Below are 26,506 nucleotides of genomic sequence, written 5' to 3' on the forward strand. Positions count from 1 at the left end.
GACATGCAGGATTAAGATTTTTGTAAATAACATACAGACTGGTCATTTTACATTTGAAGGTTACACATGAGTGCCGAATAATTGCTGATTGCACAATAAAAGGCATGATCAGTAATTGTATTATGGTATTTATTTTGTGTTATTTGATTGTGTATTTCATACAATTCTTCTTTTCCTTATGGCTTTTCCCTTCAAGGTGTCGCCACAGCAAATCAGTGTATTCCATACAATATTTACTGTAAATAAGTATACGTAATTACGTCATCAAAGTAGGAACCCTTGCATATGTACTTAAATAAACTCTTCCTCGTAACACTGTATATACGTTTGTGTTAATTGTTATTCTTCCATATATATATATATATATATATATATATATATATATATATATATATATATATATATATATATATATATATATATATATATATATATATATATATATATATATATATATATATATTGTTTTTTTCTCTTGATTTGTTTTCGTGTTTATAAATGCCAGAAGGTGGCCGTTTGTAACGAGTTTTAATTTAGTGTCATGTCTGTGATATACATACATGACAAATGTATATTTTTTCTTCAATCAATTAAAAAACTTTATGAAGATCCTCTGATATTAGTACCGGTAGTTCAATTTCTCTCCCCTACCCGTTGCCCTGAAAGTAACAGCACAAGCAAACAAAGACACAAGGTAAATAGTAGATAAGAACAGATTGGATCAAGCAAATCAACCCCTCACGCTCAAACAGTGTTAAATTGTTTTACTCTGTTTGAGAGAGCGATGTGTCCCACCTCCAAAGTGTCTGACTTTAATGAAAGGAGGGAAGTCGTTTGCCCTGCGAAGGTATTTTTCTTAAATTGCCTCCCACCTAGAAACATTGAAATTTTTCGAGCAGCTTTGAATGCAGCATTAAATCGTCGCTCCCTGCTTGTTCTTTTTGAAACTGGGCTCTTTTGCTTTAGGTGCCGCCACTGGCTGGCATCAACATTTTAAAGCTGTATTGAATCACTCACCTGGAGTCTTGGAGATCCTTCAAAAATGAGCACTTTGAGAGCATGTCAAGAAGCAATTGGTGAGTTCCATAGGTAATTTTTACAGCAGTGAAATGTTTGTCAGTAGTTGGGAATACGCAGTTTATTTCCAAATATTTTGAGCAGAAAACAGGAGGTGATGAAGCAACTGTTAACTGGTGACATAAGATAGCTGTAGTTCTATTTGAATAATTTATTACTTGTAAATTACATGGATTATTAATACAGCAACCGAATTATTATAATGTTGGTTCATATTGCTCTCTCTCTTCGTCGATGGAAGTGGAAGTGGGTAAAATAATCATTATTAAACAATGAATACATGGAAGAGAAGTTAAACGTGTGGTATTTGTAAATAAAAACAAATTTGCATCAAGTTAGACATGATACTGTACAGTAAGAAACTATGAACAAAAGATTGACACATTCAAAGTGGTTTTCTTTTACAACGTAACCAAATTTGTTCTTCAGTCAGACCGCATCGCAGCATGTCTAAAACGAACGATTGAGTAAAATAATTTCCAGTAATTATTGTTCATAAAAACGTAGAGAACGATACCGTTGCCACGTCAAAAAGAGAAGAAAATAGAAACACCCCCCTTTAATGTAATTTATCTCTAATTTTATTGTGAGTTTCATATTTTAACGATATAAATTAATTCGGTAATATTGATCTTGGCATTCTTTGTTTGTTTTTAGTGAAAGTTGCAACCGTTGGCAACCTTTGTGTTGCATTACCACCACGTGTTTCCTTTGCGCTCATTGGTAAATTGTGAAATTTACTTCTCCAGTTTTTAAAATTCTTTTTTCTTTATTTTGTAGATTTATTATGAAGCAACATTGCTCACTAATAAACATTTAATAATAAAATGAAAATGCACACATGTTGTGGTCTGCAGAACTGAAAGGTATACAGCACAGTTTTATTTGATATTTTTTTCTGTATTTGACTGCATGTTTGTTGTGCAGTATCTGCATGTGGTATAGTACTGCTAAATCTCTTCTTAACCCCGTTTGGCTGTCACTGAAAACTCAGGTCGACTGGGCTGGTCATATTGTGGCAACAGGTGACGGACACACTCAACATGGTGTTGATGCCCACCTGTATTTGTTTGTCAAAAGATATTGGGTTCATAAAATCTGAATTTGCAAGGGCCCTGGTGTGTATACAGTAATTAATATGAAATACGTGTAAGGCAGTGACGTGCAGTCAGGGGAGGCAGGTGAGGCTGTGCCTCACCTGTCATGGAAATATCAAATGAAAAAATAATTTAAACCGTTATATTTATTTAGTGATTTGTCCTTTAAAGTTTGTTTCCATTTACCTTCACCATTTGTGGATTTTTATTTTTTTAATTTTCACATTTACCGTTCAAATACTAAGTTGAGACGAGCGGTGAGGCAGCAGCCGGCTGAGCCTCACTATGGATAGCGCAATGACAATGCTAACTGTGCTGGCTTGCTCTGCAGTGAGACCGCATTGCTGTTCCTCTGCATATCGCTATTAAAATGTTCAAAAGCTTTTAGTATATGAACAAAGGGTTACAGTTTAGCTAGTGTATATAATGTACAGTCACTGTACATAATAAACACTGTACTACAGTGTTTATTTTATTTTATTTTTATCATAACTGTGTGCATAAGTGAGGCACACAGTTCTCCTGCCTCATGACAGGGGGCGCTGGTGATTAGAGATTCTTCTTGCGACTCCTCGGCTGCAGAATAATAGAATTACTGACAGCAAGCTACAGTAAACAGCAAGTTAAGTGCAACCATCCAGTCATTTTTGTGTTGCTTGGGCTTATTTTGAGAATGGAGGATTACATATCTAAATTGAAAGAATTGTCTAAACTGGACTTTCAATCAAAGCAGGAGATAATAATTCAAGGAAGACCAACACCGGACTGCATAGCTCACAAACGGTGAGGGATGGATGTAAATCTCATGGACAGCTTCTCAGCTTTTTGGCCCAGAAGGATCTAATTGAAACTATTCCCGAGACTTTTAAAACTGAAGAAAGATAAGGAAGGCTTCTACAAAGAAGTTATCAATGCCTCTCTTCAGAAGGAGCGGCGAATGGACTTCATTTATAAGTAAAGGTAACACGATAAGGTTTTGTAAAACTATTTTCTTCTATGCTACAGTTTGTATATATAAAGAATGTGGACATGACATTTTAAACAAAACACATTAAGTGTTGCCAATCAAATGGTGAATAAGCTACTCTGTAGAGTTCATGTTTGTAAATCGGACTGTGATTACGTCAGTTCCTCATCAGCCATGAACCTCACCGCACGTCACTGGTGTAAGGGAAACGAAAAAAAAAAAAATGGTGTGCTCGGCTCGGTTGTGGGCGGCAGTATAAGCTCGAGATCCACTCAGTGACATTGTGGGTGGTTGTTGGCTACTATGTGTACCTGGTTGTACCGGGCTGTCATCTGATTTCTGCCCAAAGTCAGCTGCAATAGGCTTCAACACCCGCTGTAACTGTGTACAGCAGGGGTGTCAAAGTCATTTTTTGCCGCGGCCCACATTGTAGTTATGGATTCCTCTCGAGGGCCGTTATGAATTTGGGGAACCCATTAGAATGTTTAAATCCCTTCAAATATTACATATAGAGCACACAGCAAATTAATGAATAACTCGTTTTCAAATCTGAAGTCAAGAATAATGACTTTTATTGTGGTTGACATCCAAAAATATGAAATTTTGGCTCAGATTTTAGCAATCATCATGGAATTTAACAAGTTTGATTTGCTTTCGCGGGCCGAAAAAAATGATGCGGCGGGCCGGATTTGGCCCGCGGGCTTTGACTTGGACACCTGTGGTGTACAGAGAAGCGATATTGAAAATGACATGACATTTTGTTCAAAAGTGAGATTTACTTCCGGGTTGAGTGAACACTGGCGCGTGTGGCTGCCGCTGCTCACCCGCAGGAAAAATATCCTGTGACTGGAAAGTGTCCTCGAGAGTTTCAAAAGGCGCTTATAAATGACATTTATTATTATTATTATTACCGGTATGTATCGAATAAGGTGTCCAAGTACATGTATCAGTAAATTTTGAGGATTTTTTTTTGTCTGCCTACAAATGGTGCGTTTCATTTGAGACATAGGTGATTAAACAAATTTCACTTGTATGGAATTATGGACCATAAACAATGCACTATCATTTGTTTTGTATTTCATCTCTTGAACATAGTCCTGGGCGTGTTATAACATGTTCTTGCATTCCCAGAAAAAGGAGAAACAATCCTCAACTGATCTAAGGGTCCATCCTATTTTTTTGCCATACCTTAAGTGCAGTGAAAACCAAGGCTTCCATGTTTACTCTGTCTGCGTTTATTTAGTTCTGTTTATAATCATCCCACTGTTTCTTGGTCCATTATTGCATTGGAAAGTTGCATGGTAGTTGCCATGTAAGCCATATTTCTTCTCAATAAATGCCTGGAAGGGTTGATCAAGTTTATTGTAAAATGTGTTGTCTCAAATCTGATGTGGTAGTGAAACAAATGTCTCATTCCCACAACCAGTGAACTAGTCCAAGCTAGTGAACATGGAAAAGGAAAATGTTCTACGTTTCTTGTGATAAACCTGCAATTAAGCGTCTTCCTTTCGACTTATAATCACTCTTACTTTGCGGCAGTCTTGAGACAAACCACATAGATGGCTGCAAACAGAAAGGTTTAGTCAATTCCAAGCATAGTCAAACTAGTGGGGATCTAGGACAGTAGCTTTCTGTTTTTAGAAATGCCCCTGTCACTGACAACTTGTGGTTGTACTTTTTATTCATTTAGTTTTACTGTAATCACTGTGTGTTTTACACTAGGCATCCTGCATGGATTATTGAGAGCCTCACAAAGAACAAATTTATTGGCATTGTAAATCAATACTTGTAGAGGTTAGGTATGCTGTTCATGCTTCTGATATTTATAATGCACTTGAATGTATTCCTTATCAATTTGCATTCTTGTGAAGAGCTTCTTCCAGAATTGTTGGCACAATTGTATGTCACATTTGTCACGTTTCAGTTTGCGGTCCACTGGTGGCACTGTAGGGCCTCGCCTGCAGCTGCACATGGTTTTGTCATTTTAATCAGTGGTAGTTAAAAAAGACTCCCACCATGACCATTCAGTGTTGGGTCATTGTTTGTGTCACCCTGTCAGGTTTGTTTTCAGCTTGCCTTGTTTTATTCATTGTTTTGTTTCCTACTTTGGACTTTTGACTTTTTTATGACTTTGTTATTTGAGATTTTGCTCCTGTTGACTTTATTTAATACAATTTGTCAAATACACCCCACTCCTCCTCCCTGCCTGCATTTTTGGGGTCCACCAACCAACCATCCATCCATCCATTTTCTGCCCCTTATCCATCAATTTTCCGCCCCTTATAGGGTAGGGTCACATGGGCAGCAGCTTTAGTAGTGAAACCCAGATTTCCCTCTGCCCCGCCACTTCTTCCAGCTCTCCCTGGTTTATCCCGAGGCATTCCCAGCTGGGTGACATAGTCTCTCATGGGGCGTCCCCGGGGTCTCCTGCCAGTGGGATATGCCCAGAACACCTCACCAGGGAGGTGATGCTCCAGGCACAGCATCTGGCTCCTCTCAATGTAGAGGAGAAGCGGGTGGACTTTGAGCTCCTCCCAGATGACCGAGCTTCTCACCTTATCTCGAAGGGAAAGTCCGGACACCCTGTGGAGAAAACTCATTTCGGCCACGTGTGTCACGGTTTGCAAAGTGGTGATGGCGGTTGCGGATCCCAAAAAGCAGGCAGGAGGGAGCAGGAGGTGTTTGACAAATTGTATGAAAATAAAGTCAGCAGGAACAAAATTTAAAACATCAAAATCATCTGAACAGAAAAAATACAAAGTATCAAAAGAAAAACAAGATTAAAAGTCCCCCAAGGTGAAACAAACACAAGCACAGCATACAATGCATACACAATGCATACAATTGCATACAAAGCATACAATGACCCGACGCCGAATGGTCGTGCCGGGAGTCCTTTTGACTGTCACTGATTGGGAACGACCAGCACCTGCGAGGCAGCAAGCAGGGGCAACAGCGCTACCCGTTGGTCGCCAATCCGAATGTGGCAGTCTGCCACTGATCGGGACGACCAGCACCTGTGCAGGTGCAGGCAGGGCCAACAGCACCACCCGTTGGTCGCCAACCATGTCATGACAGCTTGTTGAGACAAAAAATAAATAAATAGATAAAATAAAAAAGTAAAATGACCCTGGAAGAACATGTCTGCATTCAAGTTAGGTTCAGTTAGCTAGTGGCAATGAAAGACAGTCTGCAGTTATTTCTATTTGATTCCAGGTCATTTTTAGATGTCCACGGTCTGTTGAATTGTGTTGAATCGGATGCCCTGTGAGACAACGTTGCATCTTACTCTTCAATCTTGGTCAATGCGACTCATCTCACCATCTTAAACAAGAGTAAATGCGCCCCCTACATGCAACCCACCAGCCCCAATCACAAACACAGCTAGTTACACAGTAGCATCACTTACCTCTCATAGTCTGTAATGGTTACACGAGGCAAATTCACAGACGAGTATTTATGGCACTTGTTCCCTATTGCCATTAAACTCAACTCAAGATGATTATTTTCACTCTCTGTAGCTCCTTGCGCACAGTTAAATACACACTCCCATTTGTATCCCTGTTCTAGATGTTTGATCGGACACTGTGGACAAAGGCTCGAACCCAGGGAGGTTGTATTTTTCTGCCGGCAGGAGACGCAGCCATTCATGACATACGTTTGAATTCTGCAGCCCTCTGCCAAGCTATTTATTGAGAGTACACGCAAATTTAAGTGATACATGACAACTTGATATTTTATTTGGTTGTCTTTTCCATGAACTGATAAATTTGTAACCTGGTTAATGAGCTCTTCCTGTGAGGGAGTTTCAAGTCCTCCCAGATCTCCTGGTTCTGGGTGTGTATAGTTGTTTGCCTCTATGTGTGCCCTGTGACTGGCTACCTTTTTTCCCAAAGTCTGCTGTTTTAGGCGACCCTGTGCGGGAAGGCAGGGTAAAATAAATGACGTGATATTTTTCTCAATAAAGAAACCTAAAATATTGGAGTTGTTTTTTTCAGCGGAACAGATTAATTAGGGTTATCACATTTCAGACTGCGAAAGAAGGCACACTCCTCACAACATCATGGAAAGACCAAGCAGGTGAAATAAATTTGAGGGTTTGGCTCCACCCAAAAAAATAGTAATAATAATTGATTGACATTATGTAACATATAGTAGCTTCTGGGCCATCAGCATGCGTTTAGATACATTTAAAGTTTAAAGTGTTTTTTTTGTTTTAGCAATGAACAATGTTATTTTTTTAAATGGCCTGAATATACAGACAAAAGATTTGGTATAGAGCAGCAGCACAGTTCACACGAGACATAGGCTATGCTCACAGATCCGCAGGAGGTCCTGCATACCTCTCGCCAATACCATGTTGTTGTCTTTAATAATTGTTTATTTTGGTCATTATTGTTCAATTTGGTGTTCATGTTTGTGTGTGACAAACTCATCAGACAATTTGAAGAATACGTCATAAAGGACCCAATTAAAATATGATTCTGTATTTTACGAGTTTAAGATGAATGGCATTTTCATTTCTTGCAATTCGTAAAGAGGATTTGAGAATGGAGAAACGTGAGACACAAGCTTAGTCACAAAGCAAATGAAACGTTGATCTCAAGGCGGTACTGTATCATCAGTTCAATCATGTGATATGGTCACCCCGAACCTAACAAATCCCGCTTTGTTTTGAAGCAGACAGAATCAACTCAGACCCGGTGGAGGACACAGACACCACCACCTTTGTGGCAGAATTTGTGAGTATTTTTTTCTGTTTACTTCTCCTACTTACGACATCTTACTACATCGCCTGATGTGTCAACTGTCTCCGTCTTAAAATGTTCATTTCCTTCATGCTGAGCTCCCTTTGATCCCTCATTTGCACTTGCGTCTTTTGGGATTACACTAAGAGGTGCACAACTGTAAAACTGCTGCAAGCACACTCGAGTTCACTGAGGAACAAGAACAAGTTGCTGCATGCTTTTTTTTGCTGTTTTTGCACAGTTATTTTCACCCACAGATCTGAGCTGATGTATGTCACGCTGCAATTTAAGCTCCCAGAAAAGGGTTCTTTATTTTTTGCTTTTTTTTAAACTACCTTTTTATTATTTTTTGTTTCAGTCTTTAGAAGCCAATTACCCGGTGCAAGTCACTGATCCGAATGGTAAGTATGTTACTCAAAGTACGTACAGTGAACAAAACATTCCAACACAATCACCTTTGTGAAGCTAACCTGCAAAGTACAGTGATACCTCAGCTTTCGAACTTAATTGGTTCCCAGAAAGTGTGTGTAAGGCGAAAAGTTCGTCTGCCAAGCATTTATTGGCTGGCTAGCTGTCTGGCTGGCTATCTATTAGCTTAATAGGGATTTAGCTGTCAAGCTAGCTATATATTAGCTAGTTAGCTCGCTTTCTATCTATTTGAGTTACTTCCGGGTTGAGTGAACACTGGCGCGTGTGGCTGCCGCTGTTCACCCGCAGAAAAAATATTCTGTGACTGTAAAGTGTCCTTGAGAGTTTCGAAAGGCGCTTATAAATGAAATTTATTATTATTATTATTATTAATTATTGTTATTATTATTATTACTACAATCCATCCATTCATTTTCGGAACAGCCCTATCTTCACAAGGGTCGCCGGCAGTACTGGAGCCTATGCCAGCTGTCTTTGGGCAGTAGTAGGGACACCCTGAACCGGTTGCCAGCCAACCGCGGGGCACACAGAGACGAACTCCCATCTGCGCTGACACGAACACCGAGGGATAATTTGCAGCGTTCAATCACCCTCACATGCATGATTGAGGAATATGGACGGAAACTGGAGTACCCGGAGAAAGCCCACACAGGCACAGAGAGAACATGCAAACTTCACACATTAAGGCCAGCGCTGGAATCAAAACTAGTACATCTGCACTGTGAGGTTGATGTGCTAATCACTGGTCCACAGAGTCGCTGCTTTTAACTCATTCAATGCCATTCCTGAATTTATTGGGCAATTGGAAAGCATGATGTGGCGCGCCATTACCGAATTTGTTTGGGTTTTGTTTTGTCTTGCGGGGTTCTGGGGGGGGGGTGCATTTGAAGCTTTGGTCAGACCTCTGGCAATGTTTTTCCCTCTTACGAGGTGGCACCATTTACCTTTTGTACAGCCTCCCCCACTTCCAATGCAGATAACAACAAAGTAAGCTTGAAATCAACATTTTTTTCTGATGAAAGAAGATAGTCTAAGGTTTCTTATGCTGCATTGAATGTTTATGTAGTCCTAAAACCCAATATTCTGTAGGTCCTGCAATTTGAGTGAAAATGACAAAAACCCTGGCACTGGAGTGGACACATTTTTGCACATCGTCTGGCAGTGAATAAGTTAAGATCATAATGATCATAATTTCTGGTGACCTTTGGTCATCATGTAATAAAAATATTATAATAATAATAATCCATTTGATTTCTAAGTGCCTTTCAAAATCATCGTCTGGGAGTGAATAAGTTAAGATCATAATGATCATAATTTCTGGTGACCTTTGGTCATCATGTAATAAAAATATTATAATAATAATAATCCATTTGATTTCTAAGTGCCTTTCAAAATCATCGTCTGGGAGTGAATAAGTTAAGATCATAATGATCATAATTTCTGGTGACCTTTGGTCATCATGTAATAAAAATATAATAATAATAATAATTATAATCCATTTGATTTCTAAGCACCTTTCAAAACTCTCAAGGTCACTTTACAATCACAGGATAAGTTTTTCTGTAGCTGAGCAGCGGCAGCCACACGCGCCAGCGTTTACTCAACCTGGAAGTAACTCAGATAGAAAGCTAGCTAGCTAATAGATAGCTAACAGATAGCTAGCTAGGCCTTCACTCAACCCGGAAGTAACTCAGATAGAAAGATAGCTTATTAAGAGACAGCTAATAGATAGCTAAGTAACTGGGATAGAAAACTTGCTAGCTAATAGATAGCATATAGCTAGCTAGGCCTTCACGCAACCCGGAAGTAACTCAGATAGAAAGATAGCTTGTTAAGAGACAGCTAATAGATAGCTAAGTAACTGGGATAGAAAACTTGCTAGCTAATAGATAGCATATAGCTAGCTAGGCCTTCACGCAACCCGGAAGTAACTCTGATATACACTAGATTTAAAATCATCATTGAAACACATAATTATATCATGAATTTACAGTACCAATACGTTTTATCAGAGCCACCATAGCTTGGTTAATGGTGGCCACTCAAAGACTTAATGTGGGACCTTGGTATTGCCACTCTGGCCCTTTCTGACTTGCTTCGGGGTTGTTTCGCTGGTCTGTGAAATAACTTCATAATGCAGCTCTCAAGTAACCCTTTCTATTATTGATATCTTGACCTCAAAGACTTGTCTCTATGTTCAGCGGCTCGCCACTATTGTCTTATAAAAAGTACAGCTTTGTAAATATTTTGGTTCATCATTGAATGGGTGTCAGTTTGACCCGGACAAGTTGAAACAAGACTCGACACAAAAGGAAGATTGTCTTTATAATCGACGGGGGCAGCTTTCTTCGGACGAACGATGGGAGTTGTCCACGCTAATCATGCTCCAAGTTCATCTGGTCCTTGTCCAACTTTTATTTTTTTTACACATGCAAAACAGAACAGTATCATACAGATATTTTAATGACAACAGGATGTATCTGATGTCAGTGCAAGGGTTCAAAATGTCAGTAGGACAGTCACATGTATTGACTGTATTGACTTGTTTTGCAATCACGAGTCTGGTGCTGACTAATGACATTCAATACAATTGCTTTGTCTCACTTCCTGCCTCACCCATTCTGGTATGTGAAACTTGACACTGCTTGACTGATGTTGGGATCTCAATGGAGAAGACTGTAAATTCTTAGACATTACAGATTAGGATGGCTACTCTATTTCATTCAGCCACGTTAAAGATAGAGATTCTTATAATGATAAAATCGGTCCTGATATTATCCTGCGATGTTGTGACAGAATTTCATTGTTAGCTGTTGCAGGAATTAAAATTATGGCTCCAGTGAATGGTACCAAACAGAACAGAATCAAAAACCAATACAAAACGTCCAACATACACATATAGTCACTGGGAGCAGTGCAGCAAAAAAAAAAAGCTTTGATACACCTAAAATAAATCTCATTTCATGAAACTGATTTCAGAATTACGATTATGAATGTAGGTCTGTGCTTGTAGTTCGAGCAGAGAAGGCACCGTTAACTATTTAAAGAATGTGCTGCATTTCAACCGCTATTATCTTCATGTCATGATTAATTTGGAGTTCATCAAAATGAGAGTGAAGAAAATTAACTATGGTGAACCAACATATGGAAATGATTTGGAAGGACACTAAAGAGGATGAAACATTTTACATTTAAACAGTTGGTCCTGATGATATGTGTTTGAAGGTAAAGAAACAGGAGATGGATTGAGTGATTGGGCTGTTTATAAAAATTCTAAGATGAACGTTCTTCCCTAGATGCTGTGACACTCCACCTGAGCTCCATGCCCTCTGGATACTTGAGCCCCTCCAACAGAATCAGGCAGGTCAGTATTTAGACTATTCCTGAATTGTGTGATTGACACTTCATATAGAACAGTCGTAAAATTGCATCTTTCCAGGCAAAATTTGGCAGCCTATCTTTTGGATGCACTAATTTTTGCCTTAAAGTGTTTATCGGTTTGAAATAAGTAGGAATTTTGTGTTGCCAAAGGACCCTTTGTAGTTTTTCAGAAACCACTGGGAATGACAAAAGCAAAGTAATGTAGTTTAGTCGATACATTGTAAAAATGAAGATTGTAAAGAGCAATACATTGGGGAGACTAAACAAATTCTCAAAAAAAGACTATTAATATCGCTTGGATAATGCTAGTGGGCCTCAATCTGCAGTCCATATGCACCTAAAAGCTAGCAATCACTCATTTGACGACAGTGAGTTTATAATCTTAGCGAAAGAAAATAGATGGTTTGAAAGGGGAGTAAAGGAAGCTATTTTTATAAAACAGCAAAACCCGTCACTAAATCGACATGGTGGTATGAGGTTTAATTTGGCTTGTACTTTCAACAGACTTCTTAGATTGTTACCACGTAGGCTTCATCATGCTGATGAGGTGATACCAGAGCGTATGGGGCAATCAGGCGAGTCATAGACCATAATCAGTCAGGACAATAGAAGTAATCCGTGTAGCCTCAGGAAATAGTCTTCTGCTTCCCCCAACCTGAGAGCAAGGACCTATCATAGCAGAGGTCTGGCACCGCCACATCTGGGCAGTATTGATATACATGTACAGTAAAGTCTCGTTATATCGATATCAGATATATCGATGGTCCCGGTTATATCGATACTATTTCTATGCACGCACGGAGAAAATTACATGCAAACAGGGTCGGATATATCGATAGTCCCGGTTATCTCGATATTTTTTTGGACTCCCTTGAATATCGATATAACGAGACTTTACTGTATATGTAGGGCCAGAGTTGCCAGCAAAATTTAGTTAGCTGACGAAGCTTCTTGGATGAGAAGCGAAACGTCCGACACCTTCAAATAAGTACAGATGATGGCAGAAGAAACCTTCTCATTGATGGACCACTCCTGTACGACTGAGAGCTTACACAGACATGTTTGTTTTTTGACATACTTAATGAGTTCTGATCTTTAAAAGAAAGTTAAATCACACTCAATGGAGAATTTTGTATCGCACACCGCACAGAAGTACACACCACGAAAGAGAAAATGCAGTTTAATTTCCCATTTCTTGTTCAAAATGGGAGCTCATTGAATAGTTCTTGAAAACACTTCAAGATGTTGGAGGTTCTTTGAAGATATTCTCATAAATATGTCAAGCATTGTATTTGACCGTCTCCTTTTACATCAACCATCTCTGGTCCTGACATGGTGTTTAAACGTCCTATTTTTTTCTCAACGATTTTAAAGTGTTTTTAAAGGTATGAATAATATTTGGTAAATAATTTTCTGTTGGCTACAAGTTAGAGGTGTATCAGTTTTTTCCCACGGCATCTGAATGAAGATGTCACGTCCACTCGAGGCGTAGTGACAATACTCGAGGGACGACGGAAGGCGGAAAGGGTTGGATCCAAAATGCACAGTGAGACAGAGTTCCAAAAGAGTCTTTTACTAAGACACGCCACAATCAACAAACATAGGAGGTAACAGTGAGGGAGAATAAATGATCAGACCTGGAAGGTGTGGTAGTAGCGGGGAACTTCCTAAATACTCCGACAAAGACAGAAAGGTAAGAGTGGCTTTTATAGCCAGAAGGCACAAGCAAGGGGATTGGAAACAGGTGCGGGAGGCGACAGAAGGGGAGGGGCGCGCTCTGGCCTGCGACGACGATGTGACAGAAGATCATCATATTTATGACCTGACTCCATGTTTTAACTGTTGAAAGGACACTGTGTAAATAATAAAAAGTGAAACCTCAGTGTCAAGAAAAGAATTTCTGTCTTTGAAGTTACATCTACTTTGTGTTTTCTGTTATAGCCAGTGAAAGATAGTGAAGAATGCACCTGTTCAACATCTACGTCACCAGGTATAGCATTTCTTTATGAGTAGTAAAATCAAAATAGTAAAACCAAACAACTACATATGAGATGAAGATAAATTCTTATGCATTTCATGATCTCTTATTTGACCATAAAGTGATATGGCGGCTTACGAACGCTTTAGCGCACAAACTTTTCGCCTCACGAACATTAAATTCGCGAGCATATAGTCTCGGCTAACGAACTAGTTTTTTTGGCGGATGAACCAAACCACACAGTGCCACAGTGGCTAGCGGACTAGTTTTCGGCGGATTAACACCAAACCACACGGTCGAACAGCACCACGGTGGCTGGCGGACTAGTTTTCCACACCCAGTCCAGACATAGTGTGTTATCGAGTGGAGTCCTTTTGCTATTAAAAAGACCCCACCACAGGCTAGTGTTAAGCCGAAGAAGACACTAAGGAAAATTACGGTCAAGCAGAAGAAGGAGATCATCGAAAAACACGAACGAGATGTGTGTGTTTGTGTAACTTAGTGTCCCAGTACCAATATGCTAAGTCGACCATTGCTACATGTGGCTAAGGGTGTTTCTGTGTTGTCTAAGCAACGGTCTCAGGCAATAGAAGAGGTTGAAAAACTTGTGTTGATTTGGATTAACAAATCAACAGAAAAAAAAGCAGCTAGCAGGGGACCGTGTGCTTGAGGGTATTATCACTGATAAAGCACGGCAACTACATCAACGACCATCACAAAGGTAAATAAAACAACTTTATTATACAGTACAGTTTATGTCTGTAATTACAATCCAATAGCACATTTATTATACATAAAGTAAGGTATATTTTGTGTAGTTTTAAGGCTTATTTAGTAGAAAATTATGTTTTATAGGGACTTGGGAATGGATTATTCTCATTTTAATGGTTTCTTATGGGAAATCAATGTTTGGCAGACAAACCTTTCGGCTTACACACACTTCCTGGGAACCAATTAAGTTCGTGAGCTGAGGTATCGCTGTATTTTACAAGCCAGTCTATTCATTTCTTATTTATGCCCTCATTTGTATGTCTCTGCCAAGAAGACTACCCCAAAGAACTCCAACTTCAGCTAAACAGCCCTTGTGAAAAATGCTGTCGTCCTGCTCCTCCTCCCAAGATCAGTGATCTCCTCAATGACAAAGATCTTCTGGACTTATTGCGACTCAAGCTGGACCCGAACCATTGCACAGTCAAAAACTGGAAGAACTTTGCCAGCCGCTGGGGGATGAGCTACGACGAGCTCACTCTGCTGGAGTACCGGACCCAAGGTTCTTTGTCCCACAGCCCCACCCAGGAGTTCTTACTCCGTTACAACCAGAAACCTGTCACAGAGCTCACTGAACTGTGTCGCTTTTACCAGCGGATCGATGTCTTGCGATTGTTGCAGAGCTGGATGGAAAAGGATTGGCCATCCCGCTGGCAGCATGCAAATTAACTTCTCTAATTTTCCACTGGGTCTTTCTCCTTTTCTTTTCTTATGATTTTTCTCATACCGTTTGATATAGAGTCAAACCTTGGTTTTCGACCATAATCCGATTTGGTCGCTCTAATCAAGTCTGCTTTTTTTTATTGTGATTGAACAATGATTGAACAACGCATAAGGAAGCCGAGGGGAGTCAAGTGGTGCATTCAGGTGCGAATTTGGTTGTAAACCGAGGCATTAAAAAAAGGCTTAAAAAAAACAAAATATTTGGTCGAAAACCAACATGGTCAAGAAGCGAGATGTTCGAAAACCAAGATTTGACTTTATATTGGACTAAATAATATTGTTTGCCATTTGTCTGTGTAAGCTCTCATTCGTAGAGGAGTGGTCCATCATCGATGAAAAGGTTTCTTCAGCCGTCATCTGTACATATTTGAAGGTGTCAGACGTTTCACTTCTTATCCAAGATGCTTATTCAGCGGACACAGCGAACAAGATTTTAGTTCGCTGAAGAAGCATCTTCGGTACGAAGCGAAACGTCCGACACCTTCAAAGAAGTACAGATGACGGCTGAAGAAACCTTTTCATTGTTTGCCATTGTTTATGAAAGTGGATCCAAAACAAACTGCTAGACAGCATCATCTTAAAATTTCTCAGGAAATTACGGATAACCAAATAAAATTTCTGAACCCTGCGAAATGTGTTAATCCTCCCAAGTGAATGAGTCAATTAATAATGCAGTTTATAACGATTAGTAAAGAACACCATTGCCAGGATATGTTCTGTGGTGAGCCAGAGCTCATATTCACGTTTAGCATGAACGTGAATCACTACAATTGTTCAAATTTCTCTTTGACAATCTGAATATTGGTTTGTAAAGGCCACATAGTCTTATTTGGGTTGTTTAAAAACCCAAATAAGACCTCAGAGTTGCTTCTTTTACTAATCCGAATATTTGGTCAAATAAACACATTTAGGTAAGTGACCTCCGTTGAATGGGACGTTTGTTTGTGGTCTGCGCATGTCTAACCATACTTGACTTAAAGGACAACCGACGCCATTTTTTGTTTCCTAACTGACATCAGAAAAACGTTTTATCGCATCTAAAATACCCAAAACACGCAGGCTGATATTTTTAGTCAAATGCAAAACACCAATAAAAATGAATGAAAGTGTCCCAAAACTACTTCAAAATGACCGCAGAAATGGCGAGTTTCAGAAGGTCCCGCCCCCTTGTTCCATCCATTTATGAATATGATTCAAATAGTTCTGGAGAGGAAAGCATACATGTTTGCAATCGATTAAAGAAGTCCGTCCAGGTCAATTCGAGCCATCCGGACTCCAATGTAGCGTCCCAGAAAATGCACAAGATGGCGCCCAAGCTCCGTTGGAAATGGGCTGATTTGTCTGCTGGGAATGTGTGTCAACTAGTATCAAATAGTAGTCTTGGTGCAACACACAACGATTCCCCATCACTTTATTTATGTGTTTTCCTTCTAATTTTGCCATCAACACGAAGTTTTCAGACTAAACAAAGTACCCAAAAATGCATTGTGTAGCTTTCTCGGTCAGGGGCGTTCCAGACGTGACGTCATGCATATGCGGTGGATTCTTTGTAAAATACGTACGCTCAGTAGAAGTCATTTGAAGTGATTTTACAAATTATTGACACACCTTGTCCGAGGCGTCGGTTGTCCTTTCAGGTGAGTTCCAGAAATCTTTCTTTGTGCAGCATCCAGTTTACTTACCGTAGCAAGTTTACATAGATTTATTTGCGTTTTCACGCTATTCTCTATCTCTAAATGACACATTTTACATTGAGATATACACTTAGATGTGTGCGCTTAGCGGTTTGTGCGTCTGAGGTGTTATTCGACACGAATGCACAAGAAGAGGTAAACAAAATGACTTTGGCAATACTCCTCCAGCCCCGCGCAACAAAGCAACACACTTTAGGTACGAGAGAAAAAAAACGACCGCTTTATTTTTCTGGTGAGTGACACGAACATAATTTATTTTACCTACGTTAAAGTCAAATAACGTCCATTCTTGTCACCACGTTGTCACTGTTAAATCGCGATTTTCAAATGCGGGAGTAACTGTCCACTCAAGTATAACAACAGATAATTCAGAATGTTTCAGAAAATGGAATTTTAACCTGACCCGAAATATTGCCTCCACGTAAACATAGTCACCGGACGTCTTGGTTGTGTAATCCTATCAGTACATGTGCAAATAAATGTTCTTTACTCAAAACATTTTATTTCACAGCTTTTGTTTGTAAATGAATTGTATCACCACCGGATTTGAAATGTGGCATCTTCTATCCTGCAGCCCTTATTTCATTAAAATCGCATCCTTTTACTTCGTGATAACATTTGATACAACACAAGATTGTTTTCATAATGACTGAATATATATTTTAATATACCGGTGTGTTTATCGAACGCAAAATTTCAATTACATTCATTCACAGTGACTTCATTAACAGGGAAATTGTGTTAGTTGTCTCATAATAAAACGGTTAAGTGTTAACAAATGCAATGCACAAGAAAACGCATCATATGTGCAGATCAATCTTAAAAAAAAGATACAAATCCATATCAATATAAATAATGGGGTATATGCACATAGCTTAGAGAAACAGCACTCTTCATTCGGCTTTCTCTTGGCTGGGGTCAGATTTATGCAACCTAGCAATAAGCGTCTGCCTTCTAGACATTAAGCCCGAGCATATTGGAGAGGCCTAATGATAATTTGTTACTTTCATCTGTTTCATGGGCTAAACTTGCATGATCTATTGAGCCCAGTGGGAACTCCGACTTTTCAACTTTAAAAGTCCCTCCACGAATGAAACTGGAGTCTCCTACTTCTTCAGAGGAATGAAAACTCATAGGAGTCGTCTTTAGGCTGACATTTTTCTCCTCTGATGGGGAGGAGTTTATCGACGGTGCTTTTTCCATCGCCATTCTCAAGCGCTCCATGATGTCAATCCTTTCTCCATTTCTTGATGGTGCATTTACTACTGGTAAACGGATTCCTTTACTGATGACATAATCCTTGGCCTCGCTGTCAAATTTGGACAAATTAAAGATATCTGAAGTTTCTGTTTTGGTGTCGATGCAGGGTCTGGGCAAGGTGTGTATTCTGAATTTGGGAGCATCCACCTCAGCATTGCTTTCATACTCCTCGGTGTCCACTGAGTTGGATTTAAATCCCCATTTAAAGGGCCATTTAAATTTACTCTTAGGAGACCCTTTGATTTCCGCATCTCCAGCTCTCATTGCTATATCAGGACTGTTGATGCTCATTTCAGGGGAAGAGACTGTGAGGGGTGAGATTTCGCCATCAAGAGACAATTTTGGACTGACAGTTTTAGTTTTTGAACCGGAAAAACTTAATTTGGGAACCTTGAAATGTGGCAATCTGGGCTTTTCAAGACCAGGAGCTTCCACATCGACTTCAGGCCCTTTAATGTTACCTTTTGCATTTGGACCAACTAAATCTACAGTCGGAACAGATATGTTTGCATCTGTTTTAGGTGTACCGATGTTGACCTGGGGTGCATCCAGTCCAGTCTGAACTGAGGGATGAACACTGGATAGCTCTACTCCAGGGCTTGAAAGATCCAAGTTCGGAAGCTTATAATGAGGCAATGTAAAATCGCCCGCTTGGGAATCCAACCCTATAACTGGTGATTTGATGTCCACTCCTGGAACATGACGATTGAGTCTGACATCAGGTGTTTCCAGGTCAGGATTTGACCATGTGGTGCCAATGTTGGGTGCATGAAGATCGAGACTGGGGGCTCTAACATCTGCCTTGGCCAGATTAATGTCAGCGCCTGATCTTGTGATTTGAGTGCCAGAAAGATTCAGCAGTGGTAAACTTGCATCATTGTCGGGTAGATCAAAACGTGCACCATTTAAATCTGCTTTAGGCAGACTTACATTTGGATTATCTATGCTGGGACCTGAAAGATTCAAGTCAGGTACATTTACATTGAGAGGAGCCATAACAAGATGTGGACTCTTGACATCAGCATCAATATCAAAAGTAGGCTTTTCAACCTTTGGCCCTGACAATGTTGTCAATTTAAGTTTGGGTAAACCGAGATTCCCATTTGAAAGTTCTGGAGACTGCAGATCTATGCCTGGTGTGTCAAGCTTTGGTGTCGACAAGGACAGATCGTGTCCTTTTTTTGGCCATTTGGGCATTGTAAGTTTTGGTAGCTTTAGTTTGGCATCTGTTGGTTCGATATTTGGAGTGGGAGTTTGGAGATCTAAATTAGGGCCTCTGATATTAGCATTTGGCATGCTGAAATTGAGGTCTGGGCCTTCAATGTTTGGTGAAAGAGAAACATCTGGTGTCTTTATATCTATATTGTGTGACTTGACATCAACATCTGGCACCTTGACATCACCATCAATATCAGATTTCAGACCGTTCAGCGTGCCAATTCTGGGTTTCTTCAGCCATTTAAATTTCCCAGATGGAGCAGCCGCATCAATGTCTAATTTGGGTCCATTCAATTCAGCAGTTTTTAGCTTTAGGTCCGGTGCATTTAGCTCACCGTCTAGTTTGGGAGTTGTGAGACTCAGGTCAGGTGTTGAAACTTGAGCATCTACATCTGGACCATTCACCTTCGGACCTAAAATGGACCATTTTGGCTTTTTCAAGGTGGGCCATTTGATCTTTCCAGATGCATCTACATCGGGTACTTCAACATCGACATCAGCTTTGGGTAAATTCAAATCAGGGCTATGAAGTGATCCCTGTGAAGTTGAAAGCTTAAGCTCAGGGCCCTTCACATCTGTATCAAGATCAAGACTTGGGGTTTTCACCTTGGGTCCACCAAACCAAAACTTTGGCTTTTTCAATGTGGGGAACTTGACTTTACCAGAGGGAGGCTCGAGGTCCAGATCTGGTGCATTAACATTTAAATCGGATTTGGGTAAATTCATGTCAACATTTGGTGCATTAATATTACCATCGATGCCTGGAACAGAGAGACCAATATCTGGCGTGCTGACATCGGTGTCCAATTTGACGTCGGGTGCTTTGGGTTTCTTCAACTTCAGATGCCAGTTTTTTTTCAAAGAGGGAGTATCAATGTCAAGATTAGGGGTCTCAACATCTAAACTGGGACCTTTTAAATCAGCTTTTGGCAGGTCAAGATGAGCATTCATGCCACTATCAAGCTTTGGAGTTGACAGATTTAAGTCGGGTGTATGCAGGCCTGCGTCTACATCCAAATCTGCCTTTGGCCCCTTTATTTTCGGTTTCTTCCATTTCTGATGAGGCCAGACAAATTTACCATCAAGCTCTGGCTGTTGAATATCTAAATCAGGGCCTTGAATGTCAGCATTTGGCAAGTTAGCGTCAATAGACGGTGCGTGTAATCCACCTTCCACTTTGGGTACAGATAAATCAACCCGTGGTGTGCTCAGGCCTGCGTCTAAGTCCAAATCAGTTTTGGCAGTAGGAAGTTTGGGCTTCTTGAGCCATAGATGGGGTCCCTTCCACTTTTGGTGGGGCCACCTGAAAGGGTCTGATGATACGCCAATGTCAGCATTCGGGCTTTCAATATTTACTCCGGGACCAGTTAAATCCACTTTCGGTCCATTCAAATCCAATGTTTTTCCATTCATGTCTAATTTGGGGGAAGACAGGTGGAGGCCCTTTGTTTCTCCATTCACAGAGGGAGGATTTAGGCCACCACCAACCTCTGGTGTATCAAATTTTGGCATCGTAAAGTGCGGGGCTTTGTACTTGAGGTCACTCGTCCCTACTTGTGGTTTGTCAATATCAAGTAAAGCATTGTGATTATTGAGGTGGGGGGTGGACGCACTGATATTGGGTGTTGTGAGGACACCGTCAAGATCTGGACCAACTTGTGCATGGGAAGCTAACTCAATTCCTGCACCAGTATCAGCTGATGACCTTATGAGATGAACATTAGGAAGATCATTGCCCACTGAACCATTGAATTCACTCCCACCATGTACGGCGTGTAACTTTGCTGTCAGGCTATCAAGATGGGAAAGATGTTTTTCAGTTGATATGTCCAAATCTGTCTTCCTGTTGTAGTCAGCACTGAGTATCTGTTGATAGTAAAAAATGGGAGGGGAGGGAGGGAGGGGGTTACCAACCTTTTTTCAAAGATTTTGCACAAACACACAAGGCTCAAAATACACTTTCCTTCTCAAGGACTGTATTTTAGGAGACCTTTTCTAATTATGAGGCCCATAAAAGGAATTTATTTATTAGAGTTTATTTTGATTTAAATTCACCTCCTGTATAGAGAAAAAATTATTTTCTTGTTCATCCATTGTTGTAGCCATAACGAAAGACTGCCACATTTGTGATTTGCTTTTGATTTTCATGCACTGTGTGGGTAAACACATGATCTAAGTTCTCAGTTTGAAATAAAACAGTGTTATAACGTTAAGTTGACGTTGATGATGGATGCAATTTATCACTCATCCAAATTAGAGTATAAAAATGTGCTTTTTATGAAACATCAAAACGCTACCAACCGGACTGACTAATTCTAATTACAATATAATATATACACTTATCTAAAATCATAATTTCTTATTCATCAAAAACAATATACCCGTTGTATTTGTTTTGCTTTCATTGTAACCTTCACCAGTCGTTGCCCTGAACAAAAAAATGTACCTCCGACGGCTCTTGAAGGTCCAATCCCAACGAGCTGAGGCTGGTCCTGGTGCTGAGCTCCTTCTTGGTCACCACTTTCATGTTGTTATCGTACGGCTGCAGAGCCTTCAGGATGTTCTGCACTTCATTTTGACTGAGATGATCAAAGTGTATCGTGGCTGCAACAATTTCATCTGAAAATATTAAACTAGTCTCAAATCCTTCACCCAGGTGTCATTAATGACCATGCAGACATTTCCCCTACCTGTCTGCATGCCACCGGATGTGACAAATGTGCTATCTGGGATGCCTCGAATGACCGCTCCTTTCCCAGCGTTTTCCAAGCCCAGTCCTTGAGAAGAAATGCTCATGCTGTCTGTGCTCTTGGTTACAAAATGGTTGACACTGTGATTTATTTCGGAGATTCTAACAAAGCAATGGTCATGATCATATTATTTGAGTGAGATCTTCTTACTCACCATTCTATCTTAGGTGTGTTTCGACATATCACGGAAGCTTCTCAGCACCAATACAGTATTGCTAAAACAGGGGAAAATTATTTTCTTCAATGGCAGATCACAACAATATATATCTGATCTATACGGGATGGATAAAATGTGTATTTGTTGACAAATCAACAGAATAAACCTGTGGCAGCGTCCGCTAAAAAATAATGCACGGTTTTACTCAATGATATGAATGAGACCATGCGTTCTGCAGAATACCAACAACTGTTTTATTAGTTGTCATCTCAGCTACATTGTGCGATTGCGGATAACTCCTGTTTGCTTGCGTTAAGTTCATCCCTATGTAAGAATGTGCATCAGAAGAAACCCAATGATCACTGTTTGAAATATAGATTCAGTCTGAGGGATCACGAGAATGTCATTCCCATTTGCCTCACGATTGGTCAAGATTTCCCCGAAGCGGAACCATTCAGATAGACGCAGAAACAACAACACCCTCCAACACCGCACCTCAAGAATCCGAGGCCTCTGCAGAGGAATGCATACATGCGGACCAGTCGGTTCGCATTCCATCACACGTTGCACTGATCGACACGCGCATTCCGCCACATAACAGTCTGCCTGTAAACCACACCCAAAGATCTCCACATGTAAACTCAGCAAGGTACGTTGCAACACAACCAGAGAGGAAAAAGGGACAGTGTATCCGTAGACCAGGTGACCCAAAAAAACTAAAAATATATATGATGGCTAATGCTATAAGACCAACACAATTATTTTAGCTTTTTACATGTCACAGTAGCTGCTTGAATAAAACGTATCAGAAATATAAATAACATATACACCCATTACATTTTCAACTAGAGGTAGCATAAAATGCAAACGTTAGAAAATATAACATCTTCATTTCATTATAAATTCAACTGAACATTTTGATTGTCTGTACTAGCTAAAGTCACTCGTCCAATCTATATTTTCCGTGATGGCGTCCACAGGATATGCGCATCTCTCTCTCTCTCAACAACATTGGATATCTAAGTCCAAAAAAGTGCAATGCTGGGAATAAAAAGGATACTGCGCAAAACCCTCAACCTTCCTGGCCTTTGGAAGAGGACCCGAGCTAAAAAGTGGGGCTTTTCCCTTGACGGGGTCACCACAGCAAATCAGTGTCCTCCATCTTTAGAGGTTTGATCCGCATGTTTGTTTTGGCCAAGCTTTTACGTCGGATGCCTTTCCTGACACAACCCTCTGTTTTTATCCGGGCTTGGGACTAGCATAAGAAGACTTATGTCCCTTTGTGGCTACAGAACAAGCAACTCGCTCAGTAAAAGGCTCCCAAATACAAAATGGTCATTGGCACAGCAACATTCAAAAAAGCAAAAACTATACTCATCATTTGATGACAATGTTCTGATTTTACTGTGAAATGGACATCTCTTTCCCTACCAGTGATGTGCAGTAAGGGAAGGCAGGTGAGGCTGTGCCTCACCTGTCATCATGGAAATATCAAATGACAAAATAAATTAAACAGTGATATTTATTTAGTGATTTGTACTTTAAAGTTCTTTTCCATTTAACTTCACCATTGTTTGAATTTTTTGTCAAAATCGCTGAATTTTCACATTTACCGATCAAATACTAAGTAGAGACGAGCGGTGAGGCAGCAGCCGGCTGAGCCTCACCATGGATTGCGCAATGACTATGCTAACTGTGCTGGCTAGCTCTGCAATGAGAGCGCATTGCTGTCCCTCTGCATGTCGCTATTAAAGTGTTCAAAAGCATTGAATATATGAAATAAATTTCTACAGTTTAGCTAGTGTATATAATGTACAGTCACTGTACATAATAAACACTGTACTACAGCAAGCTACAGTAAATAGTTAGCATGTTAAGTGCAACCATCCAGTCATTTTTTGTGTTGCTTGGCCTTATTTTCAGAATGGAGGATTACATATCTGAATTGAAAGAATTTTCTAAACTGGACTTTTAATCGAAGCAGGAGATAATAATTAAAGGGAGACCAACACCGGACTGTATAGCTCACAAACGGTGAAGGATGAATGTAAATCTCCTGGACAGCTTCTCAGCTTTTTGGCCCAGAAGGATCTAATTGAAACTATTCCTGAGGTGACTAGGTTGCTCCAGCTCGTGCTCACTGTTCCAGCTACTACAGCATCAGTGGAGCGCTCATTACATACAGTCGGAACAGGACTGATCAAGGACGACTTTCTTCACTGGCAGTGATCTCCGTTGATACAGAGAGACTTTTAAAACTGAGGAAAGATAAGGAAGGCTTCTACAAAGAAGTTATCAATGCCTTTCTTTATAAGCAAAGGTAACACAATGATAACATTTTTTAAATTCTTTTTTCTATGCTAGTTTGTATATAGAAAGAATGCTGACATGACATGACATTTTTTAAACAAAACATGTCAACTGTTGCCAATCAAATGGTGAATAAGCTACTCCATTGAGTTCATATGTTCGTAAATCTAACTGTGATGATGTCAGTGCCTCACCAACTATGGACCTCACTGCACGTCACTGTTCCCTACATTACATCACAAACAAAACTTCACAGTCCTTTCAGATGCTTTATCTTCCAGTCACAGTATATATATATATCTAAATGATCATCTCTTTCCCTATATTACATCACAAACACCACTTCAAAGTCCTTTAAGCACAAAAAAAGCTAAAAACTGCTAAATTAACACAACAAAAGTAGCACACGGAAAGGTAATTATGGTTATTGTGATGTTGACAATTACATTAAATTACGTCCAAGGACTTGTGTACTATATATATATATATATATATATATATATATATATATATATATACAGTAAAGTCTCGTTACATCGATATTCAAGGGAGTCCGAAAAAATATGGATATAACCGGGACTATCGATATATCCGACCCTGTTTGCATGTAATTTTCTCCGTGCGTGCATAGAAATAGTATCGATATAACCGGGACTATCGATATATCCGATATCGATATAACGAGACTTTACTGTATATATACAATAAAAGAGTCAGAATCGACTGCATTTTAAGTACATATATATATATTTTGTCATCACACCATGTAAATGTTAGAAAAGAAAAGAAATGTGTGCACTCACTTGTATACCGCTTCCAGGAACTCCTCCACCTAAGGAAAGCCCAGAGAGTGAGAGAGAGAGAGGTGTCCTCTTCAGCGTGTTACTCTTGATCTGTGTCACAAAGATGGTAGAGATCGGCCAGTTAAATGCAGAGAAGTTCCATGGCAACCAGGAAAACAGGTTGGGTTGCATCAGTGCGGCCTCTCCTCATGTCCCTTTTCGCCTTGCAACAGGCAGACACACACACACACACACACACACACACACACACACACACACACACACACACACACACACACACACACACACACACACTTGCACACGCATAGTCACACAGGGTCACGCACACACACACACACACCTCAGTTTAAAAGTATGTTCGAGAGAGCGACATGCAGGTCTAGTGGCAGTCGAAACCTGACAAGAAGCACATAGAGAAAAAGTTGGTGCAGCAAGAAACACACCACTCCTTTGTAACTGGCTTAACCAGGTTTACAGGGAACAACTCAAACCCTTCATTCAACTTGGGTGAATAGGTGCCTTACCAATACCTTTGTGACATTTTGGCTTTGATTGCAGCTGCTGCAACGTGACTGTTGTTTTTGTTTTGATTGCATAGCAGAGCCTCAATTCACTCTTACTCTTATTTCTTTGGATACTGCGATTTCCTCCCACATTCCAAAAATATGTATTTTAAATTTGGGAATGCGAATGGTCCTTATAATTGTTTGCCCTGTGATTGGTTGGCAACCAGCTAAGGCTGTACTCTGTTTGCTACCCCTAAAACAGCTGAAAATCATAGTCGCATAAATAATTCATCGTTCCCCCCGCTCCCCATTATTCACCAAATTATATACAAATGGATTATTTTATCCATTCTGAAATTTGCAGAAATTGTGATGGTTCAATAGTAGGTACGCATGCACCAAACTGGACATGAGAGATCTAGTGTACCTTTCGCCTGCATAGCCTCTACTGTGGCACCTTATAATGTGCTGTGCCTTATAGAATCAGAATCAGAATCATCTTTATTGCCAAGTATGTAGGACACACAAGGAATTTGTTTCCGGTAGAACACGCTGCACTAGTATCGTCGTCAAAAAAAACTGCTAAGTGGCACTATACAGTTTCATTTTATAGCTTTATAGAGTTTTATAGCAACTTTAT

At 40.0% G+C, this 26,506-nt stretch overlaps 2 protein-coding genes across 8 annotated transcripts; one reads left to right on the forward strand and one right to left on the reverse strand.

The window, feature by feature from the left end:
* Positions 1 to 880: 880 nt before the first annotated feature.
* edaradd (EDAR associated via death domain) lies at positions 881 to 17,725 on the forward strand. 6 transcript variants are annotated; one of them, XM_089011474.1, is made up of 6 exons: positions 881 to 1,076; positions 7,825 to 7,883; positions 8,248 to 8,290; positions 11,615 to 11,682; positions 13,641 to 13,689; positions 14,720 to 17,725. In XM_089011474.1, the coding sequence occupies exons 1-6, from the start codon at positions 1,043 to 1,045 to the stop codon at positions 15,112 to 15,114; spliced, it is 648 nt and encodes a 215-aa protein (XP_088867600.1). In that variant the 5' UTR covers positions 881 to 1,042; the 3' UTR covers positions 15,115 to 17,725. The 6 variants fall into 6 exon arrangements, with proteins under 6 accessions (XP_088867600.1, XP_088867598.1, XP_088867604.1 ...); XM_089011472.1 differs by having other exon boundaries at positions 882 to 1,076; positions 7,822 to 7,883; XM_089011473.1 differs by having other exon boundaries at positions 885 to 1,076; positions 7,822 to 7,883; positions 14,723 to 17,725.
* Positions 15,145 to 25,439, reverse strand: LOC148889117 (uncharacterized). 2 transcript variants are annotated; one of them, XM_089011470.1, is made up of 5 exons: positions 25,361 to 25,439; positions 22,245 to 22,305; positions 22,031 to 22,148; positions 21,787 to 21,944; positions 15,145 to 21,206 (listed from the first exon to the last, which is right to left on the reverse strand). In XM_089011470.1, the coding sequence occupies exons 2-5, from the start codon at positions 22,245 to 22,247 to the stop codon at positions 17,817 to 17,819; spliced, it is 3,669 nt and encodes a 1,222-aa protein (XP_088867596.1). In that variant the 5' UTR covers positions 22,248 to 22,305; positions 25,361 to 25,439; the 3' UTR covers positions 15,145 to 17,816. The 2 variants fall into 2 exon arrangements, with proteins under 2 accessions (XP_088867596.1, XP_088867595.1); XM_089011469.1 differs by having other exon boundaries at positions 21,787 to 21,959.
* Between the last annotated feature and the right edge of the window lie 1,067 nt (positions 25,440 to 26,506).

The sequence above is a fragment of the Hippocampus bargibanti genome, linkage group LG13 (assembly GCF_051943395.1).
Source record: "Hippocampus bargibanti isolate YZ-2025 linkage group LG13, ASM5194339v1, whole genome shotgun sequence".
Taxonomy (NCBI): Eukaryota; Metazoa; Chordata; class Actinopteri; order Syngnathiformes; family Syngnathidae; genus Hippocampus; species Hippocampus bargibanti.